Source organism: Hipposideros armiger, unplaced genomic scaffold (assembly GCF_001890085.2).
Source record: "Hipposideros armiger isolate ML-2016 unplaced genomic scaffold, ASM189008v1 scaffold_37, whole genome shotgun sequence".
Classification (NCBI taxonomy): domain Eukaryota; kingdom Metazoa; phylum Chordata; class Mammalia; order Chiroptera; family Hipposideridae; genus Hipposideros; species Hipposideros armiger.
In genome coordinates, this window is record NW_017731387.1 from 2143784 (window position 1) to 2170802 (window position 27019).

Here is a 27019-nt window from a genome sequence, read left to right on the forward strand (position 1 = left end):
CCATTTTTATGGACCGGTACCACTTCTGAATAAACAGAGCAGCTGCTCTTATATGTAAATATTGTTTACGAGTTTTTTTCATCTTAACAATTGACTGTAACTTTACGGTAGCATGTTTTAGGCTCAGAAATTTTTTTCTGGAAATATAAGCTCGATAATATGACTGAATCTTTACAATAGATCTTAGGATGTGATTAAACTTCTTCCTGGCTTGCATTCCTCTATATGCAGACTGTAGAACAATGACAGCAGAATGTGTTTTCTGGTAAGATGCTAGAACTTTCTTGGCTGAAACATAAGCTCGAAAATGAATCTGAATGACAAGGGTGGCTTTTTTCATCTTCTTATATTTCTGTACTTGCTGGTATTTTCTTACGTGTGCCTGCAATTTGATGATAATTTTCTTAAGGTTTAGAAATCGAAACCTCTCTTGTCTCATTCTCCAATACGACTGCAAAACACAAGCAGCTCTGATTTGTCTGTGTAAATGACGAGCTTTCATTCCCCTAAAAGCAGCCTGTAGTTGAACGACTGTAGCCCGTTTTTGCAAATATTTGGTGTGCTCGGTCTTCCCTTTCAGATATGCCTGGTAGTACCTCTGGATAGTCAGTACAGACTCTTTCTTTCTTCGATATAACTTTCGTGCTTGAAAGCACCGAAATCTTGTCTGGATGATAACAATACAAGATCTAATATGACTGTATTTCCGTAATTCTTTGTGCATTCTATACCACGACTGTATGACAACAGCAGATTTTTCTTCTTTAGAGCGTTTCCTGGCATGCCATTGTCTAAAGGCTCTTTGCAATATTATGGTAGCTTTTATTTGCAATTGCATTTTATGTTGCTTCCATCTTCTGAACAGAGATTGGATTATAAGGGTTGATGATTTTAGCTTTTTGTATCTCTGTTGATCCTGTTTTCTTCTTAAGCAAGCAAGCCAATGCCTCTGAATTGTAACTGTAGCCCAAAGATATCGTTTATAAGAAGCAACAGCAATTATCATTCTTATCCTTGATTGCAGGATGACTGAGTAATGCTTCAATTTCAGAAACTTTTTTCTAGTGGAATATCTTCTCCAATATTTCTGAAAAAGGTAAGAAAGAACACAAATAAAAAGAGACACAACTTTCTATACGTAACACCTTTGAAAGTATTAATTTTTCTAACATTATGCTTAAAAATTAACACATTAAAAAACAATAGTTTTGAAAAAGATATTTGTCTATTTTGTATGTAGCTTAGTTTCTACATGAACACAGCTGTGGCCAATTCAGAAATCATTCTCTCACTCCTGATATATATATGGCATTTGTATTCCAGAGACGGAAGAAATATAAGCAAATTTATTTTATATTAGGATAACATATTAGAAGAATCAAAGTAAAACTATAATAATATTCTGCTATCTACTGGTTCTAAGTAATTTCCTATGAATATGTATCTCTGGATCTTATATCTGCCTTTCATCAAGGTCACTAAGCTATCTTATAACGATTGGAAACTATGTGAGGGATCCTATACCATCACATTGCAGGCCTGATGACATAAACTCAGGAATTTGAGAAATAAGTGAGCCTAGTCACTCGTTAGAAATAAAATTACTTCCTTTTCCCCAATTTAGGAATTACAGATTCATGGTTAAGCATCAGAATTCTGGAAAGACTTAAGAAGCGATAAAGCAGCCGGGCCGCCTCCTTCCCACCCCACCCCACACTCCCTAACCCCTCCGGTAACCCAGCAATGTGCCAGCTCAACAGAGAGAGCCACCGAGTCTCGAGCTGATTCTAGTTGTGGGTCTCTACATGGCGCCTGGCTACTGGTCATCAAGCTCTGGGTGTCCTTCTAGCGATGAAACCATTCCTTCGGCTAAAACACTCCAAATAGTGCTGAGATTGGGACGGGCCCTGGGGAGCCTCCTGCGGCATCTCAACGTCTCTCACATAAGAAGGAAGCAGTGCAGGGCTGGCACCGCCCTCCAGAGAGCTCTGCCTGTTCTGCACGCACCTGCGCTTGGCCCACGCACCCTGACCCACAGGTGAGGGCAGGTAGGGAGAACGTACACCTTGCTGACCCTCGAGGTTTTCCCCAGTAGATATGGCCTTTTCCCTCCACTATGTGTTGACTGTGATTTCATTCCTACCCTTCAGCCTGACAAGAAATGATGTGCACACCACATTACTTCTCTTACTAGGAAGAGATGCGTAAGTAATTAAAACATTCGTCCAAGTAAAGTTAAGCTTATTTATGCAAAATGGTTTGGAAAGAACAGGGCATTCCAGAGTAACTAAAGCTTCAGCTTTCTGGCTGGAGGACCAAACAGGGCAGCCCTAAGTACCCGGAGAGTACCAGGATGGTTAAAGAGAAGGGACAGCTCAGGGACGCACTCCCTTTATGTTGTTGATGAATCCCTGGGGTCACCGAGAAGCTGTGTACATGTGGGTCTAATAGCAGACGAGACTTTGAGAAATGAGTTAAGAGATAGACCACCACCTGGACTCCAGACTGGCTAGTGGGTGACACACACATGGAACTGTACAATTATCACTGTAAAGGCTTTGAAAAAAGGAACTGACATTGAAGTCATACCCGCTGAAGGTTGATCAGAAGACTTGTGGCCTACACCCAACAAATGCTAACGTTTATATGGAGAAGCTGAAGACTCAAAATAGCAAACACAATATTGACAAAGAACAAAGTTGGAAATCAAATATTATCCAACTTCAAAACTTATTATAAAGTTACAGTAATGGAGACCATGTGGTATTCGCAAAATAATAGACAAAGAGACCAATGGGACAGAATAGAAAGCCCAGAAATAGACCCATACAACACAGTCAACAGGTCAGTGACAACTGAATGGATAAAGAATAGGTCTGTTTTCTTTTTTCAACAAATGGTGCTGAAACAAGTGGACATATTAAAAAAAATGAATCTAAACATTGACTCTTAACCTTTCACAAAAGTTAACTAAAATGGATAATAGATCTAAATGTAAAATGTAAAACTATAATACTTCTAGGAGATAACAGTAGAATACCTAAGTGACTTTGGATTTGGCAATGGCTTTTCAGAAATAACACCAAAAGCATAATCCATGAAAAAACAAAAATTGATGCTAGGTTTCACTAAAATTAAAAAATTTTGTTCAGGAAAGACTTAACAGAACAAAAAGATAAGGTTAGGTGAAAATATTTGCAAAATACATATTTGATAAAGGATTTGTATCCAAATATACAAAAAACCCTTAAAATGCAATGATAAGAAATCAGAAAATAGGCAATAAAAATTAAAATATAAGCAAAAGATCTAAATTCCTACCAAAGGAGATAGATAATGGTAAATAAGCATATACAAAGATGCCCAACATCAAATGGGATTAGAGAACTACAAAGTGAAACAACAACGTGATGCCAATCCACACCTAATAGAATGGCAGAAATCTAAAACACTGACAAAGTCAAACACTGGTCAGGAAGTGGAGCAACTGGAACTCTCATTCATTGCTGGTGGGAATGCAAATGGTACAGCCACTCTGGAAGGCAGTTTGCAGTTTCTTACAAACAGAAACATAGTTTTATTACATAATCAAGCAATTGCACTCTTAGGTACCTACTGAAAGAAGTCGAAAGCTTACGTCTTCAGAAAACCTGCACACAAATGTTTAGAACACCTTTATCCATAATTGCCCCAAATGAGAAGCAACCAAGATATCCTTCAAATAGGTGAATGGATTAAAAAAAAGTACATTCATACAATGGAACATTACTCAGTGATAAAAAAGAAATGAGTTATCAAGCCAGGAAAAGATGTAAAAAAACCTTCAATGTATATATATTGCTAAGTGAGACACGCCAAGCTGAGAAGGCTACATAGTGATGAATTCAAACTATATGACATTCTGGAAAAAGCAGAACTATAGAGACAGTAACAAGATCAGTGGTTGCCAGGGAGGGTAAGTAATGAAGAGGTGGAGCCCAGAGGATTTTAAGAGCAAGACTTTTGCCAAACACACATAACTACACAACACAAACAGTGAACCCTAGTGTGAACCATGGACTTCAGTTAATAATAATGTATCATTGTTGGTTCATAAATTGCAAAAAATGTAGTACAAAAAAAGCAAGCAAAGCAACAGAAATGATAAATATCTACATTAATTATCCTGTGTTGTTTGAAATATTTATTATGATTGAAGACAAAAAGATAACACTGCCTGCCTGATGTTTTAGTTGTATGTAGATGTAATAAGACCACTACCATATGAAAGCAGGGGAGGGCCCAAAGGGACCTAGAGAGTGGTAAGTTTTCTACATTCCAGTTAAACTGATAAAATATTCATTCTAAGTTGATTAAAAGTTATGTATACTGTAACCCCTAGAACAACTACTAAAAAAAAATCCTGTACAAAAGGATATAGTCATAAACAAAATAAACTAAGATGTAAAACTAACAAGTGTTCAAATAATTGAAAAGACAGATATGGGGAAAGAGAAAAATGAAAAAAAAAAGCAAATATTCAGAAAATAAACAATAAAATGATAGACCTAAATCCAAACATATCAATTAATACCTGAAATATAAATGGCCTAAATCACCAATTAAAAGACAGATTTTCAAAATATAAAAACTATATGCTATCTAGACTTCACCATATATAATAATATAGGTAGTTAATTAAAAATAAAAAAGGATAAAAATATGCGCTGCAAATGATAATCAAGTGAAAGCTGTAGTGGTTATGTGAGTAGCAAGCAACGGAGTCTTCAGGGCAAAGAAAATTACAAGGGATAAAAAGGAACACTCCATAATGGTGAAATACCGAAAAGACATAATAATCCCAACTGTGTATGAACCTAACAACACAGCTTCAAAACACATGGAGACAAAACTGAAAGAACTGAAAGGAGAAAGACACGCCCACAGTTATAGCCGGAGACTTAAACACCGCTCTCTCAGTAAAAGAACGAACAGAAGCTCAGTAAGGATATAAAAGAACTAAACGCCATCAACCAAGTGGATCTAACTGACGTTTCTAGAACACTCCATCCAACAATAACAGAATACACATTCTTTTAAGAACACTCATGAAGATCAGGGATGAGCGAACTTTTTCTGTAAACTAGGAGAAAACAGATGTAAATCACTGACAAAAGACACTTGTATCCAAAATATAGAAACAACTCAAAGATCACTAAAATAAGCAACTCAATAAAAACGGGCATAAGATTTCAACAGATACTTCACCAAAGAAGATATCTGGAAGGCAAGGAAGCATTTGAAAACAGACATCATTAGCCATTAAACCAAGATGAGACACCACTACACACCTGTCAAAAGGGCTGAAAAGCAGGACAACACAGTGTTGGTGAGGATATGGAACAGTTACGACTCTGGCACAGGAGTGGGAAAGCAAAACGGAATAACCATGCTAGAAAACAATTTGGCGGCATCTTACAAAGTTAGACATACACTTAGCAAATGACCTAGCAATATTTACCCTAATGACATGAAATCACCTAAAACTGAGAACAACACAAATATCCTTCAACAGATGAATGCATAATCAAAATGTGGTCCATCCATATGATGGAATAATACTCAGCAGTAAAAAGGAATAAACAACTTGGATGAGTCTCAAGGCATTATGATGAGCAAAAACAAAAAAGCCAGTCTCAAAGAACAAGCAAGACAAAACTACAGAATTTAAGGAAGATATGAAGGAAAAATGCGTGATTAGTATATATTAGGATCATTGCCGGCGTAGGAAAGCTAACTGGCTGAGAAATGGCTTCTGAAAGGCTGCCAATATTCTACTTGCTGACCTAGGTGGTGGTTACATGGGTATTCGGCTTTGAGAAAAACCAGTACGTCAGGTTCTACATTGGTGTTTTGTGCAATTTTCTATGTGTATTATTTCACATTAAAAAAAGGTTTAAAAGAAAGATCATTTATCTTACCAGAATCCCTCACTAATTAGTAGCAGTAGTCAGATGCAAAAATTACCAAATTTATAAAATTATGGGCTGAAATGTCAATGGCATTCCACAGGGCAAATTTAAACAGTACCCCTCTCTGATGTTTCTAAAATAGGATCTAACATCAAAGCTAACAGACATGTAAGGAGTATGTCTACTCTATAAAGTAGATATGTTAACATGTGTTTTACTAAGTAGAAAAATAACATAGGCGTCCTATAGCAATATTTCCACTGTGTGCCATCTAAGGAAAACATGCACACTTATCCCAAACGCGGTTTCCAGGGTTCACAGTAAAGATAAAAGAGAGCTTGGTACATGGATGTACAAAGTAGAAAGGCACCGTGTGCCAGCATGTCCCACTGAGGGGAGGACTGCAAACCTCTAAAACAAAACAACACAGCAAAAGGGGTAGAATCAGATTGTTTGCTCCCCCAGAGGAAAGAAGGCATTCCCAGCTGTTTGAGCATCACGCGGACATAGCAGTCTCACAGGTAGTGGGAGGTGTGAAATATTTGTTAAAGTGCGATATAAAACACAGAAGGCTAAAATATAATAATTTAAAACATTATATTTCACTTTCTTCCTTAAAAAGTCATTCAAACTCTTAAAATTCAAAAATTCCATGATACTATACCTGAATTATTAATGCTGATTTATTCTGAGCTTTTTCTAGGTTTTCCTTTTTTAACATTAATAGTTTTCTCTGTTCTAAGAGCCTTCGCCAATATTTCTGAATGACCAATGCTGCGTTAACCTTCTTTTTCAATCGTTGTTTAGTTAGAAAATTGATTACAGCTGATTGAATAATTATTGCAGCTTTGTCTCTCTCCTAAAAAAAACAAAACAAAACAATCCAAACAATGAAACACTTAATCACTTAAGACCCTAAATTATTATTTGTAAGAAGATCATCTGTTAAATATTAATCAAATTGATCCTAGAAATAAAACACACCCAGACCCCTCTTTGCAGTAGAGATACTTCCGGGAATGTTGAAATGGCTGATAGGTAGAATAGCAGATATATTGATATGATGAAACACAGACTCCTAGGAAATATCATCGTAAGATATAGATCACAGACATGTTTGATACATTACAAATGCTCAGTAGTCAATATAAAGGCAACTTAAATATGGCATGTTTCTCAGGTCCAGTGAATTCATGCTTAACTTTTAAAAAAGGGATGGATTGTATGAAAGAAAAAGAAAAAAAAATGCTAAAATAAACAAAATGCTTTGCAATATAAGGCTATGTTACAATTTGAACAAAGGAATTCACAAAAAGAGAGAAGCAAAATACCCCTTTACATTAGAACACATGTGGCTTCAAACCACAGAGGCTCAACTGAACAGAGCAGAATATTGGTTGTAGCATCAGGGCCTCCCAACAGTCATGGCCGAAGAGACCAGGACCCTGCACCTCTCTACCTGTTACTTCTGATAACGAATCACGATGAGTAACAACATATACTAAATACTCACCGGTATCAGGCACCATTCTAAACACTCCATGAGTAATAATTTATTTAACCTTGACCATAAGAGGTGAGCAGGGACCAACTACTCTCGTGACCACCAGGCACCCCCAGCAGACAGACTGTTGGGCCACCATAGGACGCAGTCTGGCTTCAGAGCTCATACTCTCAGCACTTTGCTATGGCCTTCAAGGCTAGATTTAGGTCACGCTGGCTCACCTGAATTGGAAACTAGAATATGAGTTGTTCCCTCTGACGGTAAGAAACAAGTTAGAGCGTGTCTGATGACCCTTTGTGGGCTGTACACAGACTAACTACAGAGTCTACTTATAATTTAATTGTAATCAATTCTTGGTGTCTCTGGTGGGAACTACACAGCATGGAGCAGTCAACTATGGAAGGGATCAAACCGAGATTCTGACAAAGAAGAGAGGCGATCAATGGTCTGAAGCAAATACAAAGGACCCGTGGAGGCCACACACTGGCTCACTCTGCTGAGCAAGAAAAGACTGGACCGTTCTAAGGAGCTCTGAGGAGCTCTGTCTAACACAGTGTCAGTGCCCCCGACGCTACCGAATAGCACACTTAAAAACAGTCACATTTTACAATATGTGTTCTTTAGCACAATTAAAAAAAAAACAAATCAGGTGAAAATAAAAGCACCCTCCATTGGCTTAAAAAAATACGATGCAGTTCAAAAGCAGCATCTGAGTCAAAAGTTCTAAGTGCCCGGGGTGTTCTCAGATACAGCAGGCTGAGGTCAGCTGCAACTTACCCTGGTCGGGAAATCGTCTCCGCCTCAAGCATAGTGACAGGAAGCAATTTCATGTGACGTTAGAGAAGCTCCAGATGGAAAGCAGGTAAATGCAAAGAAGCACATGCTACAGAAACTAGCAAGCATGTGAAGTTGCATGAACTAATGAGGACAGTCCCCAGGTCCCGGTCGCTGCCTCTTCTCGAACTAAGTCAGACTGCGTGTCATCATTTCTAATCCTACACTGTTACCAACTTACTTCTATTTTGCTTGTATACGGGCCAAACACAAGAGTTGTCTGTGCTTTAGAGTTGGTGCCTCCTCACTGACAGGAGCTAAGAGGTGGAATGTGCCAGGGGACCCCTGGATGACTCTGCTTCACTCACCGGGTAAGGGTGGCTGTTGGCCAGTGCTGCCTTGTCACCACTGGAGCCATTCTGTTCTCAATGGACAGTTAATACGATTCACATCAGAGGCATGAAAGCAAACTATAAAACCTGAAAAGTAGCTACCTCAGGGCAATGTCTACATGCTTACTCGCTTAATATTTCTACTAGAATATAGAGGGAACCTACTGCTTAATGATCTAAATAGCAAATGAAATAACTGGGTGCTACAGTACTACTACATAACAAAAGAAGCACCTGGAGGAAGGAGAAGCAGTGGTCTTCATAAAAGGGGAATTTCCATGATCTGAACTAAAGGGATAAAGAAAAGGATCTCACCAAAAAAAAGGCTAAGAAAACTCTGCAGTTAATATCTGATTCATAAAAGGCTATCTTGGGAAGCAGATATCATTATTTAAAAAACAAACCAAAACATTCTGATTGAGACCTGCTTCTCAGAATTTTAAATCTCTCGTTTAATGTCATATAAAAAGAATGAAATAATGTGAGGACTGACCAAAAGAGAGTCTTGCCTGAAAGCTTTCCTAAAGCAATTCTTCAAGAAGCCTCCAGACGTACAAAGTTATCCTCCAAGAGACACGTGGGCAAGTGGGCAGGCCTGAGCAGAAGAGGGGAACAAAGGCCGGAGGATGGAGGATGGCAGGCCGCAGAGAAGGCCGCTGCGTAAGCCCCTCCCCATTTCCCACTGAGACTGCGCGGGGCAGGGCAACCTATTTCAATCAGTGTTCCTCCCAACTCTGACACGGGAGGGGAGGATACACAGCATGTTTAAGAGTGGCCAGAATGTAGCTGCTTTGTACAGACACTAAGAACTTTATCAGAAACGCACTGTAATTCAAATCTGAGGACCAAAATCGGGTGGAACATATTTCTGAAATATCTGATAAAATTTATTAAGCGTGGCTGCTTGTTTTATTTGGTTTGATGTCTCCAAATGAATAAATAAATATAGCTTTATTAGTGGTAGGATTAGGGAGGTAAAAGGATTAAAATAGCCTGTTCAGCTTGATCAAGGAGACTATTTTTCAGATTATCAAAAATGACACTGTTCTCAGAGCTCAAGAAAACACTCATTTTATGTGAATGCAAATTCTCACACTATTGGGGCCACAAAGAGAAACAATAATAGCATCTCTACGTCAGTGACCGGGTCCTAAACATTTTGAGAAATAAACACCAAACTACTTTAAAACAACAAAGGGTAAACTGGAAACAGTTTCATGGCAGACAACATGCTGGCTAACTGAACCGCAGTATCAGACACTTGACACCCAGGCCCAAGCAGCCCTAACTGAGGTCAAGCCTCCAGGGCACAGTATGAAAAATGAATGGACAGCGCCTGTTCCCTGGAGGCAAGTCAGGTTCCCAGGGGAAGGAGGGGTGGCTGAGTCAGGTTCCCCCAGTTTATTTTTCCCAAACTTACAAAGTGGATAAGCTATGCCACTTACCCTAGAGCAGACAAAGCGAAAGGGTGGACAGAGACGGGAAGATATGCCCAACGAAGGGGACATCAGGAGTTAGGCAGAAATATCCGTCCCCAACTCAGAGCACATGTGATTATCAAAATTTCCTCAGTAATTTCAAACATCAGTAAAATGTAAAAACCGTATCGATAATCACTCGAACTAGCATTTGCGTCGTAATGTTTGCCTTTTTTAGGAGTACCTGATGGTGCTTCAGTTTAAACTTTCTCCAGGTTGTCTGTATGAGCCGAGCAGCTCGAGTTTCTCTGCGGAGATCCAAAAGCCTTGCACAAAGAAACGACAGATAGGTAATAACCACCTAGAAAACAGAAAAGATAGAAACAAGATCGACACAAAGGAGTCCACTTCCTGTCACCTTCTGAGGCCCTGTCATTCAGCTGTTAGTGAGCAAATGCTTTTACTTACCTTTTCGTCTGGAATTGTATTTGACATATCTGAATGATGAATCATAGCAGGGATCCCACCGAGGTCTCGAACCGCAGACCTAACCAACTGAAAATTCTTCTTTTCATTTTCTAGGAGTTCTTTGCATAGTTCTGACGTATTTTCTACTATGCAAGTGAAAAAGAGAGATTAGACTGCTCTGGCCAAAAATCAGACATGGCAAAGATAAGGTTGAAATGTTAATTAACCAACAAGGACTGACCGTGATCAAGTGCTTTAAGAGACATATCCAGGCAACTCTCATCAGATTCAGAGGATGAATTGAGTACCACCGATCCGGTCTGTGCACATTCCACCGTTTGAGTGGTACGCTGACATATGGAGGCAAAAGGCACGTAGCACGGATGATAGTGGTGAATCAGGTAACACAGCACACGGCCGTCTGAGAAAGACACTGTAAAATTCTCCACCTGATTGGAAAGACCATTGAAGATTTAATGAATTAAGATGAGGTCATCTAGGATTAAGGTGGGTTCTAATACAATGAGAAGCATCCTTATAAGAAAAGCAGAGACGGAGACAGGCACACACAGAGAATGCCACGGGAGGGTACAGGCTGGAGTGCTATGTCTACAAGCCAAGAACGCCGAGGACGCCACCAACACCAGAAGTCACGAGAGAAAGGCACGGAGCACATTCTCCCTAGAGTCCTCAGTGGCTCTCTGGTACTTAATTAAAACCTGGAGGTTCATCCATATATTTGACCATTTTTGTATTAATGATATTTGTTCAGGATATAAGTTTACCATATTTAGTTACATGTACTCTGTATCATTTTTCATGTTTTATTCTCCTTACCAAATATTTTATTCATGTGTCAGAACAACTCATTTTCATGTATTTATACTTAAAGGTCTATTTCATGTAAACATACAGCATCAATATAACAAGACTCAACTTAGATTTTTTTTCCTCTTCCGTCTACCAAGTGGTAAGGTTTCCTATTGTCCCTTTCTGGTTGTGGGTTTATTTGCACTTACCTGTATTATAAGTGTGTGATCCTTGGTGCCCCAGTTCTACGCAAGGGTCTCCTATTAACACCCCCAACTAGGGCATTTTTTTTTTCTTAGTGATTCATAAAATAGTCATGATTTATATAACTGGTGATATCTTAGATTAGATAATATGATATATGATAATGCCCTCACTCACTGGATGAAAAGTTTGGAGAGAGAGATATATATATATATAATCTCCATATATATACATATATATACATTATACATATATATATGTATAAATAAATAAAAAATTATTTAAGAAATGAAAAAAAAATTTTATGCATTAAGTTTAATTGACTTTAGCCAAAATTTATTTAAACATACTGGCTAAAACAAAAACGAAGAAACTTACTTTTTTATTATAGAAGGCACAAACAGCATTTACCCACTCCATCAACAGCTTTATGCTTTCACTATATTGTTCAAAAGGATTACTCAACCTTCTGTCTTTTTTCTTATTGAGAACAGTATCAGAATGGCATGAGAGTGCAGACATTGTTTTCTTCATACTCCATGTGAGTTTTAAAAAGTCAATTTCTTCCTTTAACTGATCTAAATTAAGAGAAATATCCACCTGAAACAGACATAAAAAAAAGATAAATTTGTCTTTAAAAGGATAATATACCTTTTCATATATTATTTTTAACCCACAGAAGTTCAAGTCTTCTTCTGGTTTTTTTGTTTTTTTTTTTAAAGCAAACGAGCCTACACAGACGTGACGGAACACGTAGTGTTAGGTCCATGAGATTTAAGGCCACACCAGCCTGGTTCCAATCTCATCCTCACTTCCTATCAGTGATGTGACCTTTTGTTTCAGTTTCTTCACCTGTGAGGTGGTGGTAACACCTACCTCATAAGAGTGCTGGGAAGATAAAACTGGAATACACAGAAAGCAATTATCACAGTTCCTGGGACAGAATAAGGTCTACTAAGTGGTAGTTACAACTGTTAGTGTTGATTTGACAAACTGATAAAAAGTGCAAATGTACCTAATGTATATAGAATACCTGGAAAGCGAACGCTATTTTCCACAGCAATGCGAGAGTTTTTTCTCTGTGCCTATCCACAATATCCTTAGACAGGATGGGGCTTCCTGCAAATGAAAAGACAGCCCTTCAGCACAATGCAGGCACATAAATGTTGTCATCGGGAAGAGAAAGCGTGACTCAGCTCACCATACTCATCATTTAACTGGATCCCTCGGGCCCTCAGAACCTGAAGGACAAGGTCAACGTTGTGCACCTTCTGCAGACGGCTGATGGCGGGAACTCGGAGTCTCTTTGAGAGATCCCAGCTCTGTGTGAGGAGTTCCATGGCTCGCCTAGCAGGTTAAGGGGTTTTCAGATGAGATGGTTATATTAAACACATGTAAGAAATGTGAACTTCATTTAAATACAGTTATCACCCACAGAAATCCCCCCAATTTAAAGAGTTTTAGGTTAGAAAGATTCCAAAACTCTATCAAAACCTTGTTGTGCCATAGTCAGCAAATAGAGTTATTTCTCATTTTAAGCCTGGGGCTGAGGTCAATGAACAAATATAAGAAAGAAACATGAGACATACACACACAAAAGCACACATGAACAAAATAACAGGGTTCTATACAGAAAGGGGGTGAAAAGAAAAGGTAACAGGATTTTTTTTGAGGGGCAACTGCATTCTACACATCAAGGAAGTACTTCCTTTTCTTATTTTAGTCCTTGGGGCAAATCCCACCATCAGAGCAGGTGTTGCTGATGAAGAATCCAAAGCCCAGAGGAGCTCAGGAAGTCATCCATGGTCATTACACTGGTTGTCGGAAAAGTCATGACGTCTTTTTTCTGTTTTTCATTGCAAAAGTGCGTCATGACTTTTCCGACAACCCAATAGCTGGTAATGACAGAACTAACATCAAAACGAAAACCCCATTTCCTCAGCTTGCAAATCCACTCTCTTAAATCTATACCAGATTACCATAAAATTACTTGACTGCCTATATCACAAAGACATATACACCACAGTTGAAATCCAAGCCCCTGATAACATCCAGGTCACTAGTGTTTTATCTACAAGACAATAATCGCCAACCCACAGAAAAAGCAGGCCCCATCGGATTACTGCATAGAGCTGAAGTCAGGCAGAACTGTTTATAGACTCGTATTTCTAGAGATTAGATAGAGAGCAGCCTGAAGCCACTCTATGCCTCCACCAATCCAGGCTCGGAGTGCCTATGCAGCAGCGACACGCCGACATCACTTCCGGCACTGGGTGGGTCAGCCATTCCCAGGGATCCGCAAAGGACTGCAAAGATCTAAGTCCATTGCACTGACACTGAAGACAACAGAAATTTGTTTTGCAAGACTGACTCTTTTAACTAGTGAGAGTTCCTGCACAACCACAAAGCATCAATATCCTCAGTAACTAAGTCCTCAGTAACTCCTGTAAAAGCATAAAAATGTCTTCTGTTGTGAAAAAAAATTGCGGTGAACATACATCCATTCAGTGCTCCTCATGGAAAGTGGGAAAAGCCTAAAAATATGAATTCTTATTGGCCAGAAAATAGATGGAGTGGCTTGGGTTTATGAAATGAACAAATTAAACTAATATAAAAATAATATGTGACATGTTTTCAGCAAGTGCTGTAGCCTATATATAAAAATTGCTCAGGTGACAGAAAGCTATAGTAAAGCTCAAAAGACTCTTACCTTGTTTGTGAGAATATGTAATCAGAAAAGACAAGGAAATTCACGGAAATTTAATTTAGAAGGAAGCAAGTGACATGCAACATGTATGGTGTTTTGGAAAAACTGGAGATTCATAAAAATCAAGGGACCCCTTCCTCACAAACGTTAAATATAGCAAACTAGAGAGTTTCCTAGGAACAAGACGAATGTCTCCAATCCAGAAACCCTAAAGGGCCAACCGAGTACCCTGCTGGAGGCCACTCCTTCCGAAGCAGGAACTGGACACTCACTGTACGCACACCAAAGTCAATTTTAGGCTTTCAGTTTGTTACTAAGGAAACATCATATGATTTGACACCAGGCAGCCTGAGTTCTACCCCAATACCGCTGTATAAACTTGGGCAAGCCACCGTCCTTCTCCGTCTTAGCATTGGTTGCAAATGATGCAGTACTCCTGGAACCACTGCAGACATTAAGTGGTATCTAAATGTCTGCTATTTTAATAAGTTCCATGCTTTTCTCAACTCCTATTCCGGAGCATCAGTAGTTCCTACTGACACACCCTAGTCACATGCCAGTAGGGAATAAAAATATAGGCAGGAGACAGGGTTTCTGGGACCAAAATTGACACCATTTTTCCAAAAGTGCCGCAGATGTGTATTCCAAATTTTTTTAAATTCTAAATTAATTCTATTACATGAAAGAGCAAGAAAGATTGTGTAAATACAGAAAACTGTTTTCCTGAAAATTCTAGTCTGTTCCATAAAGTACAATAATTCTATTTCTTATACTTACACAAGACGCACCCCGCATTGTAAGTCTACAGCAAGATTTGTAACAGCAAAATCGAATTCATCAAATGGTGTCTGAACATGGTTAACAGGCAATCCCAATAAGCTAAGGTGACGGGAAAGGTCACCTTCACCGCTTAGGAAGTCTCGTGAAAAAGCCAGAAGAATTTCTTTACTAGCCTATGGAGAAACAAGTTGCAGGTATTATACTCCAGTGGTTTAATTTGTTTACAACAACAACAACAAAATATCCTTCAAATTATTCTGTACCCATAGAGATAAAGTAAAATTAATATTAGTATAAAAAGATTGTCAGTTTCCTATCATATGGTAACAATGCAAACCTCATATAGTTACAATTTCAAACCTCTTAAAAATTTGTTCATAATTAATAATATATTCTAAAAATTAGCATGAATTTCCTAACATACGAAATTAGGAAAGAAATTTCCCCACAGATTAATTCCTCAAAACCATCGTTTTGTTCATTCTCAAATCCAAGTTAAGACTAGGGTGATGTGCTGGTACAGTGTTGGCCAACAAGAAATAAGAGGTTAGAACTACCAACAGGACTCACCAGTCAAGCATTCTATTCTACTCCAGAGCACTGTTCTTTGAGAAACATTTTGTAAAAAGAAAATATACAATGAAAGCAAGCAAAAGTCTTAAATTTCAAATATGAAACATAATATATCAAATGAAAACTATACCTTGAATTCAGCATCTTTGCAGAAGAGACAAGGATCATGATCAATAAGTCTGGAGATTTTAGCATAATCGAGGAAACAAACCAACAACAATAACTTTTTCAAAGTAAACCTAGACAAAGCTTCTTCATGACCTTAAATAAAGTACAAAAAAACATAGCAAGTTAATCTGTGACAGGCTAGTTTAACATCAAACATGACGATGATAATAAAGTGCTGGTAACCAGAGTAACAGTGAGCACCCAAAAGCACCACGGGCCATTCTCAGTGCTTTACGTGATTGAATTCATTTAATACAGTAATGCATGGAGCACGCACCACGGGGTATTTCCAATCCGTGCAGGAGGAAACACAGGCCCAAAGACACCGAGTGATTCAGTTCATCTCCCTTAATGAGCACCTACTACGTGCAGCACCATCCTAGTTGCCACACAGAGGTGAGCAAACTAAAGCAAATATGCTGTCCATAGGGCTTAGAGCCACGTCAGGGGGGAGGGTGGGCAGAGACAACGAGCAGGTGAAAGCCATACAGTGATGGAGGCAATGATGGGGGATGCTTGGGGGGTTGTGGGGGGAAGAAGGGCAGTGGAAAGAGAGAGGATCCTATTTATATGCTGGTTTCTCTAGCAGGTAAAATTTTCAGAGAACAGCAGCTCGAGGAGAAGCCATTCCAGCAGGGTGGGGAGCGCCGTGGTGGTAGAGCTCCTTACCGTCTCTGTACAGGTGAGGGACAGTGGGGTGTCTAAACTCAGCGGCTATATCAGGATTCCAAAGTAAGCGATTCAGAATAAACAGGGCCAACCCCGTGACATCACTGTTGTCTTCCAAAGCTATGAGCTCTCCATAAACTGTCTGGAAGGAAATTGAAGCTAAAGTTAGGACTAGGTTATCTCTGAAGAAGCAAAGGGATGAAACGGGGAAAGGCAGACAACAACCTTCTAAGAACTGGCAATGTTCTACTTCCTAAATAGTGTGGAAGTGACATGGATATCTGCCAAACAACCTTTAAACTGTACATATATGTTTTGTGTGTTTCTTAGTGTATACGGTATCCTTCACAGTGAAAAAGACAAAAGCTCAGGACTTAGATAAATTCTTTAAAATCTTCTGACAAGCAATATTTGCATTTCACATTTTTTTTCTTTAAGCTAAAGAACTCTCAGATGTAGGTATGTTGTTCAATTTTAATTATAACTGTCCCACTAAGGATATCATGAAGATGCAACAGAAACCTACATATTCAAAATTTCTAATAGATAAGTTAAAAACCATCTGTAAATCATCTAAGGTAATAATTTGAGAAGTACAAATCTGTTTATAATCAATGATTTAAATATGAAACCAGCTTAATGCCACTATGCTTATGATTTTTAAAGCAATTACAAAAAACTAAAACCATATAAAATTATGTTCAATAACCTTACATTGACAAAATATAGTGACGAAAGCATGGGAAAGTATTAATACCTGCCAAAATAGAGGAATTTTATCATTATTTACTTATTTTTTTTGGCCTTCGATGCTTTCTTAAAATCCTCAAAGGCCAGGCCCATAGAAACTAAGGTGTGGCAGTGAGGTCGAGCGTTTTGCCCAGTTACTCACCCCCGCTTCCCTGTAAGACGTTTACACACCCCCACCCACTGCCAGAGACCTGTGTGGCTCTTGTGGGAAACAATACACGCCTGCCTCATTTGTGTTTGGTCTGGGCAATAGAATATGGGTGGACGTGATGCACACGATATTGAAAAGCACTGCGAGTCTAACTCGCCTGCTCTCTGCCTCTGCCACAAAAGAGCCATGCCCCAGAGAGAGGTTCCACTACTTAGTCGACATTCTAGAATTAGCTGACAAGTGAAGCATAGCCAGTTACTATGTAATGTTCTCATTAACCTTTCATTGAAAGAAATAAGAAATCGAATTTCAATTCAATAAAATAAGAAATGTTATAGCAAGGACACTATCAAGTCAGGTGACATTAATGGGCTTATCATTTATTCTCTATAGGTCCCAATTTCTTAATAAATAAAAGCCAGATTATTATAAAGATTCCTTTCAGTTCCAAAGATTATCCTATTCCAAAACCTAGAATAAACTGAATAGGGTATCCCATGTGACAAAGGTAAAAAGCCTAAAGAAAATATAAAATTAAACCAGTAAAAGACTAAAGGAAATAAAAACACAGCACAAATTTTAAACAAAAATTGACTATTTTTAATAGTCAACTCCTAATGTCTTTCTAATTCTATTAGTTTTAACATTCTAAATATTATTGAGCTATGCACCATGTGAAAAAATCAAATTCTGATGACATTTTTATGAGCAGAGCTCCATCAAAATGGTTACAAAACGGCATCAGACGGGTGTAGGTTCAAATCCTGGTCAATTATTGGCATTCAGCAGTCACTTGCCAGCTAAGCTTCTGTTTTGTCAGTGAAGTGAAAATAATCATACATATCTCAATGGGTTTTGCCAAGTTTTAAATTCGAAAACGTAATTAAAACAGCCTGGTATTGTCATTTGTGAATGCTCAAAAAGGAGCTTACTATACTTGTTATTATATCTAGTACCAAATTATACAGATTTAAGAAACTAAACAGGAAAATTGCTATAAAATGAAATGGCAACAATATATTGGGTTGTTGGAAAAGTCATGACGCATTTTTGCAATGAAAAACATAGAAAAAATACATCATGACTTTTCTGACAGCCCAATATAACAGCATCTAGCTACCTAATCAGCATTTATTAAAGGACCTTAATTTTAAACTGTAAGATCAACTAAGGTAACCAAATGACTTTATAATTGAAACCATACAAGGGATCAAATATATGGTGATGGAAGGAGAACTGACTCTGGGTGGTGAGCACACAATGTGATATACAGATGATAGATTACAGAATTGTACACTTGAAACCTATGTAACTTTACCAACAATTGTCACCCAATAAACTTTAATTTAAAATAATTAAATATTTTTTTTAAAAAGGCTACTAAAAGTATATAATTAAAAAAGGTAACCTTTTTTCAAAAACTGAAAGGTATACTTACTTCTAAGCCGATTCGTAGCCACAAAGGATTATATGACATCAGCCAATTTAGAACTTTCTGCCGTTCTCCTGAAACGCAGGTAAAAAGCAATAAAGTCAGACCACTAATCAAAATTTCATGGAAAGACATCAGTGGAAAAAAATAATCATATATGAAAAAGTTAATTTAAATAAACTATACTTCCACTCAAATATAAAAGAGCATATTTAAATATGTGAGATTTTAGGCAGCAAAGCCAAATCATGTATATTTTTAACTCTGAAATACAAAATCTCCAGTGTTTTTAAAGAATCTTCAGATTTCTATAATTTTCTTACCCACATCTTTCCAGAGGTGTCTATCTTTTCGAACAATTAACCGCCTAGCTTCAATTTCAATTTCAAGCTTTTTAATAGCTTTCACCATTTTTTCAGAAGTAAATAAACAACAGGCTGCACGACGTAATCTATTCAGCCTGCACCGAGCAGTATAAGCTCTGAGAGACATTTCATCTTTTGTCGGAGCTCTGGGAACACTTAATTTATGTTGACTCTCCACTCCCAAAAGAAGAGTAGCAGCATTTACTGGATCAAAACAAAAGGAAGAATGTTTCTGGTTAAACAGTGCATTTACATATCCTTCAATCCAGCAGTAAATGTACTTTAAGATGGCTAAGCAGTCTATTTGGGCCCATTCCAAGCTTGCTCTCACCTTTCCACCTCAAAATAAAGGTGTCACTGCTCACTCCGTGCCTTTGGCCAACCTGTCATTGCAACCTGTTAGCTCTACCTGCAAAAGGTGTGCCAAGTCTAACCACTTCTCACAACCTCCACGACTACCACTCAATTCAAACAGCATCATCTAAGCCCACCAAAGAGCCTAACTGGTTTCTCCGCTTCCACCTTTGTTACACAGCAAAAAGGAATGCGATGTTTTAAAAATCAATTTAACTTTGAAGTGTAATTTGAATTTTTATAAACTACATTTTCTCTAGAGAAGCAAAACACAGGCTTTGTTTACTTTGGGTAAAAAAGGAAAAGTGACCTTAAAGATATCATCTAATCCAAGGTCCATGAACTTTTACCCTAAACACATGCTTCCTTAAAAATCCTGAGCAGTCGCTGCAGCAATGGAGAAATGACCACCTAGGATGGAGCCTAGATGACAGTTGGACAATTTAAATATGTACAAGGATTTTCCTTATCTTGAGTTGAATTAATCCCTATAATTTCTATGAGGGCAGCACAAGTATAGTTTCCTTTTCAGAGAAAACCCTTCAAATGTGCGAAAGATAGCATGCTTCCTTCTTGTTTTGCACCTAAGTCTTCGCTTTTCCAGGAGAATCCCTGAGATGTTTAAAAACTCCCTATAGCAACTGGTTTTCAGGTCTCTTGTAATTCTATAGCTTCCCGACAAAAACTAAAGTACTTGAAGGAGAGACAAAACAAACAAACAAACAAAAAGACTGAAAAAGAAGGCGGAGTCACTCTGCCTAAAGTGATCAGGCCACACAGGCTTAAATGTATTCCCCAGGACATTACACTTTATTAATGCAGCTAACTCTGAACTGAATTTCTTAGCTGCCATGTTTCCCTGTTAACTCAGATTGAATCTGCATTAAAATAATTCACCTAGAAATTGCATTGGCTGATGTGTAAGAATGAAAAGTAAGAAGAAAAAGTAAATTTCAGTACTTTCAGTCCAGAATTCCCTAAAAATTCTCACCAACACAATCAATCTCTAGCATTTGTATCAAGGAATGAATGAATCATGCCATTAACTAGAATAAAATATGTATAATTAAAGGAGAACAATTCACGTTAAACCCTATCTGTTAAAACAAGGGTATTATTTAATTTAAACATCAATTTAATGTTTACCTTCAGAAACATTTGTTTTTACAGTGAAGTCATCAGGAGTTAATATAAAGTTCAGCCACCAAGTGAAGCCCTGTTGTTGCTTTTCCTTCCAGCGTTCGTCATAAAACATGTTTTTTGCAGCAAATGGCATTGGGTGTCGAGGAATGTCTAAGATTACAATTAGGTTATTGCATAAGAAATTTTCCTTTAAATTATTATACAATATATAGCAAAAGACTGTTTTTAAGTAGTAAAACCCCTTAAAACACTGAACAGTAGTTCCTTTTTGGGGGTACAATATGCAGTCAAAGCAAAAAGGGAAACTAAAGCAGTATGTCCTGGTTTTTTAAAAATCCTGAGTCACCTTGCGTCAATTTCATTAAAGGCTGAGGACATATCCTCATTGTTATCTGAATACACACTTGAACAACAACAAAGTATTATACAATTCATTTGCATTTGAAATATGTTAATGCTTCATTCAATGTCAGGTTTGCAGACTGTAAAGCCCAAAAACACTTGCCTGTTTTTAATGGTTTTAGGAAGGTCAGGTTAGATTGTGCCACAGGAACAAGGCGCTTTGTCCTTTTGCTTGTTTTAGAATTAGGAGTTTTGTATACTAATGACTCTAAAATAAATCACAAAGCAGAATAATAGCATTAAAAAATAAATTCCCTGAACAAACTGATTTCAAGTTAAAATTTGCATTCTCCACATCATATCCATTTAGCACAAAGTAAGCAAATACTCCGCGGCAGGCACTAAGCTATGACTCAGTGAGGCCAATAAAAGCTACCTTGGAAGTGACCGACTTCCAATCCTTTAGGAAACAGAATGGATAATGGAGTGAAAAGGGTCCAGACTAGAGATGGAACGCTAAAAGGAAGCTATTATTGTGGCCCAGGTTAGCTATGAGAATGTAAATGAAAACAGAGGCAGTGGAGACAAATTAGAAAGAGGAGTTATTGTAATAGTACAACCAACAAGCCTTAGAACCAACTGACTAGGGAAATGATGGAGAAAGAGAACTCCACAATTTCCAGACACCTAACCCAGGTGGTACCTACAAAGAAAAGTGCACTGAAAGTCACAGTGGCGAATAACCAGAATAGCAGTGCACTTCCTCAAAAGCAGCTTATACTGCTACTAAATATAGACAAAGAACTCATAAAAGCAGAGGCGAACAAACTAAGGCCCACACGCAAAATCCAGCCTGCTGCCTGTTTTTGTATGGTCCTCATTTCTACATTTGTAAATAGTTGGAAAAAAAAACCTTAAAAGAAATAGCACGTGTCATATTTCATGACACATGAAAATTATTTGAAATTCAAATTTCAGTCTCCATAAATAAAATTTTGTTGGATACTGCTATACTCTCTCATTTACATATTGTCTACAGCTGTTTTCCCTTCTCTGAGGCAGAGTTCAGTAGCTCAGACAAGGATCACATGGCCTGCAAAACCTAAATATTTCCTATCTGGACCTTTAGAGAAAAAGTTGGCATGGCTTTGATTTGGAGGGATCACAAACCTATACCACGAAAATAAGAAACATGACCAAACTGTGACATAATATTTCTTAAGTTATGAGGTTCTTTGTATTTGAACATTAAAAAACCAGGAGAAATTCCCGATTCTGAAACCTTACACAAACTGTCCTTCTGCCTGGAACCATTAGATTACATGGGAAGCCGACCTTGAAACATCTCACAGGTCCTTGACATTCACAGGAAGCCAAGAACAGTGCCTCCCTTTGCTCTCACGATGGCCTGTGCACAGCCCAGTCCGAGGACCGAGAGCCACTGGAGAACAGTTTGAGTGTCTTCAATACTTCTATTACCCCATGAAACAGGAAGCAGATGGCCAGCTCAGGTGAGGGTCACAGCACTAGCTGGGTAGAAAGAACGCAGCTTTATCACTTACTACCTCATGACCTTAGGCCAGCGGTTCTCAACCTGTGGGTCGCAACCCCTTTGGGGGTCGAACGATCCTTTCACAGGGGTCGCCTAAGACCATCAGAAAACAAAAAGATACTTACATTACGATTCATAACAGTAGCAAAATTACAGTTATAGAGTAGCAACGAAAATAATTTTATGGTTGGGGGTCCCTACAACATGAGGAACTGTATTAAGGGATCGCGGCATTAGGAAGGTTAAGAACCACTGCCTTAGGCGAATCACACAACTTCTGAAAGCATCGGTTTCCTCATTTTAAAACCAGTAACAATAAACCTACTCTGTGTGACTGTTGTGTTTAAGGGAGTACTAGCTAGCAAAGCACTTCCAACTGTGTCTGGCAGCGAAAGTGCTCGATAAATGATAGCAACTATTATCCATCCGGAGGAGGAAAGGGAAGGTTGAATAATCTGTAGCAAAGTGATCAAGTCAATAAACCAGGAAACTATAGCGAGAGAGTAAAGGGCTTACTTGAGGTCAGAGGTCATGAATTTGAAGACCAACCAGCTAGGTTCAGGCAGAGAGCATGCAGGGTTGGACTGGGATTGGAATTTCCTAGACAAAGCACCATGAGGCTGAGAGGTGAATTGATTATGATGAACTATGGAATGCACAGTGACTAAGTAAGAAAGAGAGCGCGTGTCAGAGGTGTGGGCTGTGGCAATGGCGGCGGGGTAAAGGACTGGAGGTGCTGGCAGGGTAGGAAGATGTTGGAGTTGGGCTTCTAGAGAAAATGCTGCAATCAGAGAGGGAGCCGCTGGCAGGCGAGCGTGGCCTAAGTGGGCTGGAACGAAAGGCTGGGATATTGGAAGGACCTTCTAGCAGGATTTTGAAATCATAAGGAACGAGAACAGTGGTAGTTTGCAGAAGGTATCATACGCCAGGTGAAAAATGTTGAGAGCAATGTTTCACTGTAACAAGGAGCAATTTGGATGGGATAGTATGAAAAATGAGCTTCCAACTCTTCTGGGGCTCTTTGCTCTTTTCTTTGTTTTTAAGGAAAAAGAAACAAGTCTGGAAGATGTGAGAAGGGAGGTGGTCCAGTATCCACCAGGAACCCCAAGGTCAGAAGAGTAGGAGACAAGAGACACAAAATGAGAGGGTCGCAAGGCAAGCAGTGTTCTCAGGGGACAGGCAGGTTTCTGCAGAGTAACAAAATGAGGGGGATTCAGAAAAGGTATTTACTAACGAAGCGATGGTGAACCCAGAGGGCACAGACTTTAAAGAGTTGGAGACACACAGAAAATGGTTCTAACTTGGGTCTGTTCCAAGAGAAATGAGCAGAAAATACAGACGTGGGATATTTCCTGGGAGTCCTGGGATTCTTTTAAATCGGGAAATAACTAGCGTGCTTTGTTGTGCTGCCTGGACCATGACGGTCATGAGGTCATTTGGACTGAGCGGGCACAGTGGGACTAGGCTGTGAGTATGGGGGGAGGAACAATGAGGCTTTCCCCAAAGGAAGGCCGGTCTCTGGGGCCTATCTTCGTTCCTAATTAATGGCGGAGGGAGAAGGATGTGGCCAGGAGCACAGAGCGTGCAACGACCTCTCCTGAATTCCATCGGATGGTATCAGGAGGCAGCGCCCTGGCCTTCCAGTAAAGGCCTTGACTAAGGCGAAGCAAGTGAAGTACTTCCCTGGGTCCTTCCTTATAGGGTGTCAACAACTCAGTCATCAACATACGTATTTTAATGCAGTAATCTTTAAAAATCAAAAGTCATGCAGAAAAATCATGACGAACAAAACATCAAGTTTAAATAAGAACAAGATCACAGCTATTTCAGAATACGGCCCCATATTACATTTGTGCCATCTCCCATTAAGCAAGCTGGTACCTGAAAAGCATTTGTTAAGTCCAGCTTATCAAAGGCAAATTTATGAAACCCAAAGAAACAGAAAATATCCCCTTGATACGTAAGCTTTTATTAAAGTTTTTACAACCAACTCACCAGTCTTCTTCTTCAGGTTTAATTTCTCTCTGTTGCTAATAAGTTTCGAGGTAGGTGTTATCACCTTTTTGGTTTTCTTAACAGCCGATGTTTTCACCTCCACAGGAGAAAAATGGATTCTTTTGATTTTTTGCACTTCTGTATGTTCTGTAACTGTAAGCATCACATTTCCATCCTCCCTGTTTCCCTCATTCTTTCTTTTGCGAACAACTGGAGCTGTCTTGGAGGGAGGAGAAACTACCATTTTACAACTCTTAGATTTGCTTCCTACCGGATCTATAACTGGGAGATAAGCATGAAGAGTATTTTTCTCTTCTTGATCATCAGCTACTTTTTCACATTCACCTGCTACACTGTGGAGACATCTTTTTGCCTTTGGCCTGTTAATCTCAGTTTGGCTTTCTCTGGCACAAGTGGGCTTCAATTTAGTAACAGTGGCAGAAAGTATTGGGCGTTTCTGAGGTTGGGTATTGTGGCTGCACCCAGAACAATCCTGAACTGCAGAAAATTTAGGCTGGTTTGGTTTTGTAAAACTGTCACAATTTGCCTTCATTTCTAAAGCTTTGGGTTCTTCAAAAATAGCTTTGGGCGATTTTGAACCCCGACATTCAGGAACGCATGGTGAAACTTCATTTTTTCTCTGCCTTTGAGGAGGCTGTGAGGCCTGAGAATTCTCATTTGATAATGGTGATAAGTTACATGTTTGTTGAGATATACATATATATGCCATATTATCTTTTACAAATTGATGAGGGGATAGATTTGGATTAATTAACTCTGATTCTAGATCCTTCTTTAGTCCATAATTATCCTTTATGAAGGAATCTGGACTTAAAATTGTCCGATAAATTTCATGTACAGGTTTTGATTCCAAATGCACAGGCCTTGAATTATTGTTTATAAACGTATCTGGTGAAATACATGTCACTAATTCTAGTTCATTATTAGCTTTATGGCTATTCTTTACAAAGGAATCTGGACTTAGAAAATTTCCTTGGCTTTGTGTAATGTTCAAAGTTGAAGAATAGTTTGGAGTAAGAATAAGTTTATTATCCTCTTCAATTTGGCCATTAATATTATTCATGGAGTCAAAGGACGTTTCGGTTATGACTTTCTCATTAAAATCAAAATCTTTCGAAATGTTGGCACCTTCTAATTGTAACAGTTCCCTGTTTTCAGGGGCATGAAGAGATGTGTAGGTAGTAGATCGACGTACAGAAAGTGGCAAGCAAGTCTCACCATGACATTCTTTGAAAATGGGACTAATAGGGGAAATGGGTATTTTATTTTCTTCAAGGATTAAAGAATTGTTTTCTGTTGGAGAACAGCTTGCATTACCAGCCAAATTTTCACAAGCTTGAAGTGGGCTCCTAACTTTGTCAACTTTTTGGGAAACATTAAACGTTTGATTAACATTTTGAATATTTGAAATCCTCTTCTCATGACCTGAAGAGGCCGAAACTGTCTTCTTATTAATGGTATCCCAAAGACTCCTCTGCAAAAATAAGCAAAACATACAAATTGACAGCTGTTGAATATTATCTTTAATAAGGAATACTATGTATGTCACTCCAAGACTTATCAAAATAATTTTTTACATCTTATTTTCTTTGTGTAAATATCAGAATGATTAAAACTTATTACCTTTTTCTTTTTTGGCGCGTCTGCATTTCCTAGTAATATGACTTCGTGTTTCACAACATCATTTACAAGAAATGTCACAATCTCTCTCACTCGGCCTTGTTTTAATGGTGCCCAATTAACAGAAATAACAATTTTTTCTTTAGGCTATAATCAAAAGAACACATTTTTATGCATAATAGCCAAAACATGTTATATACATCTTAGAATACAGAAGATTAATAATTGTTAGTCACCAACACTATACCATAATAACATTTAACAAGTCAAATATACTTTCCTAACCTATCTCATTTCATTGTAAGTACAAAAGCCACTAGTAACAGTAGCAAAATTACCAAAATAAAATTATAACAAAATATTAATTGTATATGAAGAAATGCAACAGTCTCCCAATCATTTCAATTATCAGTGGTTTTTCAAAATCAAATCACATACGTCGACGTATTTAGAGTATGTGCAGTACATCTAGTTGAAATATATTAGAACTTGCATTATGAAGGCTTTCGTCAAAAAAAATATATAAAGACAATCAACTAAATTTCTTTTTCCCACAAACTTCTGTCAAGTCTACGTCATCGTCGTTACTGGTATTTGTTAGACACGAATGTTCCAAGCACAGTGTCAGGCGTCTTCTAGAACCCCTTTAATCCTCGCATCCCGAGAAAGGAGGTGTTGTGATTACGCACATTTTACAGAAGAATTAGTTAGGGTCCAGGGGGCTTTCAGCATCTTGCCCATGTCATCCTGCTACCCAGGCAGTCTGGCTCCCAGGCACAGACTCTCCCCTGCACCCCTCAGCCTGGCAGGAATCTGCCAAACGCAAAACCCTGACAGGGCAGAACGAACCTCTGTGTCTGCTGTCTTTCAGGGCAA

The 27019-nt window shown here is 38.5% G+C and overlaps 1 protein-coding gene across 1 annotated transcript in view; it reads right to left on the reverse strand.

Moving 5' to 3' along the window:
- Positions 1-27019, reverse strand: part of ASPM (assembly factor for spindle microtubules) — a 51573-nt gene that overhangs the window by 22955 nt on the left and 1599 nt on the right. The window contains exons 2-18 of the mRNA XM_019637990.1: positions 26147-26290; positions 24503-25997; positions 21119-21223; positions 20617-20763; positions 19075-19320; positions 18758-18825; positions 16419-16560; positions 15712-15842; positions 15006-15181; positions 12723-12868; positions 12555-12640; positions 11900-12121; positions 10749-10956; positions 10508-10650; positions 10284-10400; positions 6616-6810; positions 7-1087 (exon numbers count right to left, since the gene is read on the reverse strand). Of these exons, the coding sequence (XP_019493535.1) occupies positions 7-1087; positions 6616-6810; positions 10284-10400; positions 10508-10650; positions 10749-10956; positions 11900-12121; positions 12555-12640; positions 12723-12868; positions 15006-15181; positions 15712-15842; positions 16419-16560; positions 18758-18825; positions 19075-19320; positions 20617-20763; positions 21119-21223; positions 24503-25997; positions 26147-26290 (4852 nt within the window). The remainder of the gene's footprint in view (positions 1-6; positions 1088-6615; positions 6811-10283; positions 10401-10507; positions 10651-10748; positions 10957-11899; positions 12122-12554; positions 12641-12722; positions 12869-15005; positions 15182-15711; positions 15843-16418; positions 16561-18757; positions 18826-19074; positions 19321-20616; positions 20764-21118; positions 21224-24502; positions 25998-26146; positions 26291-27019) is intronic.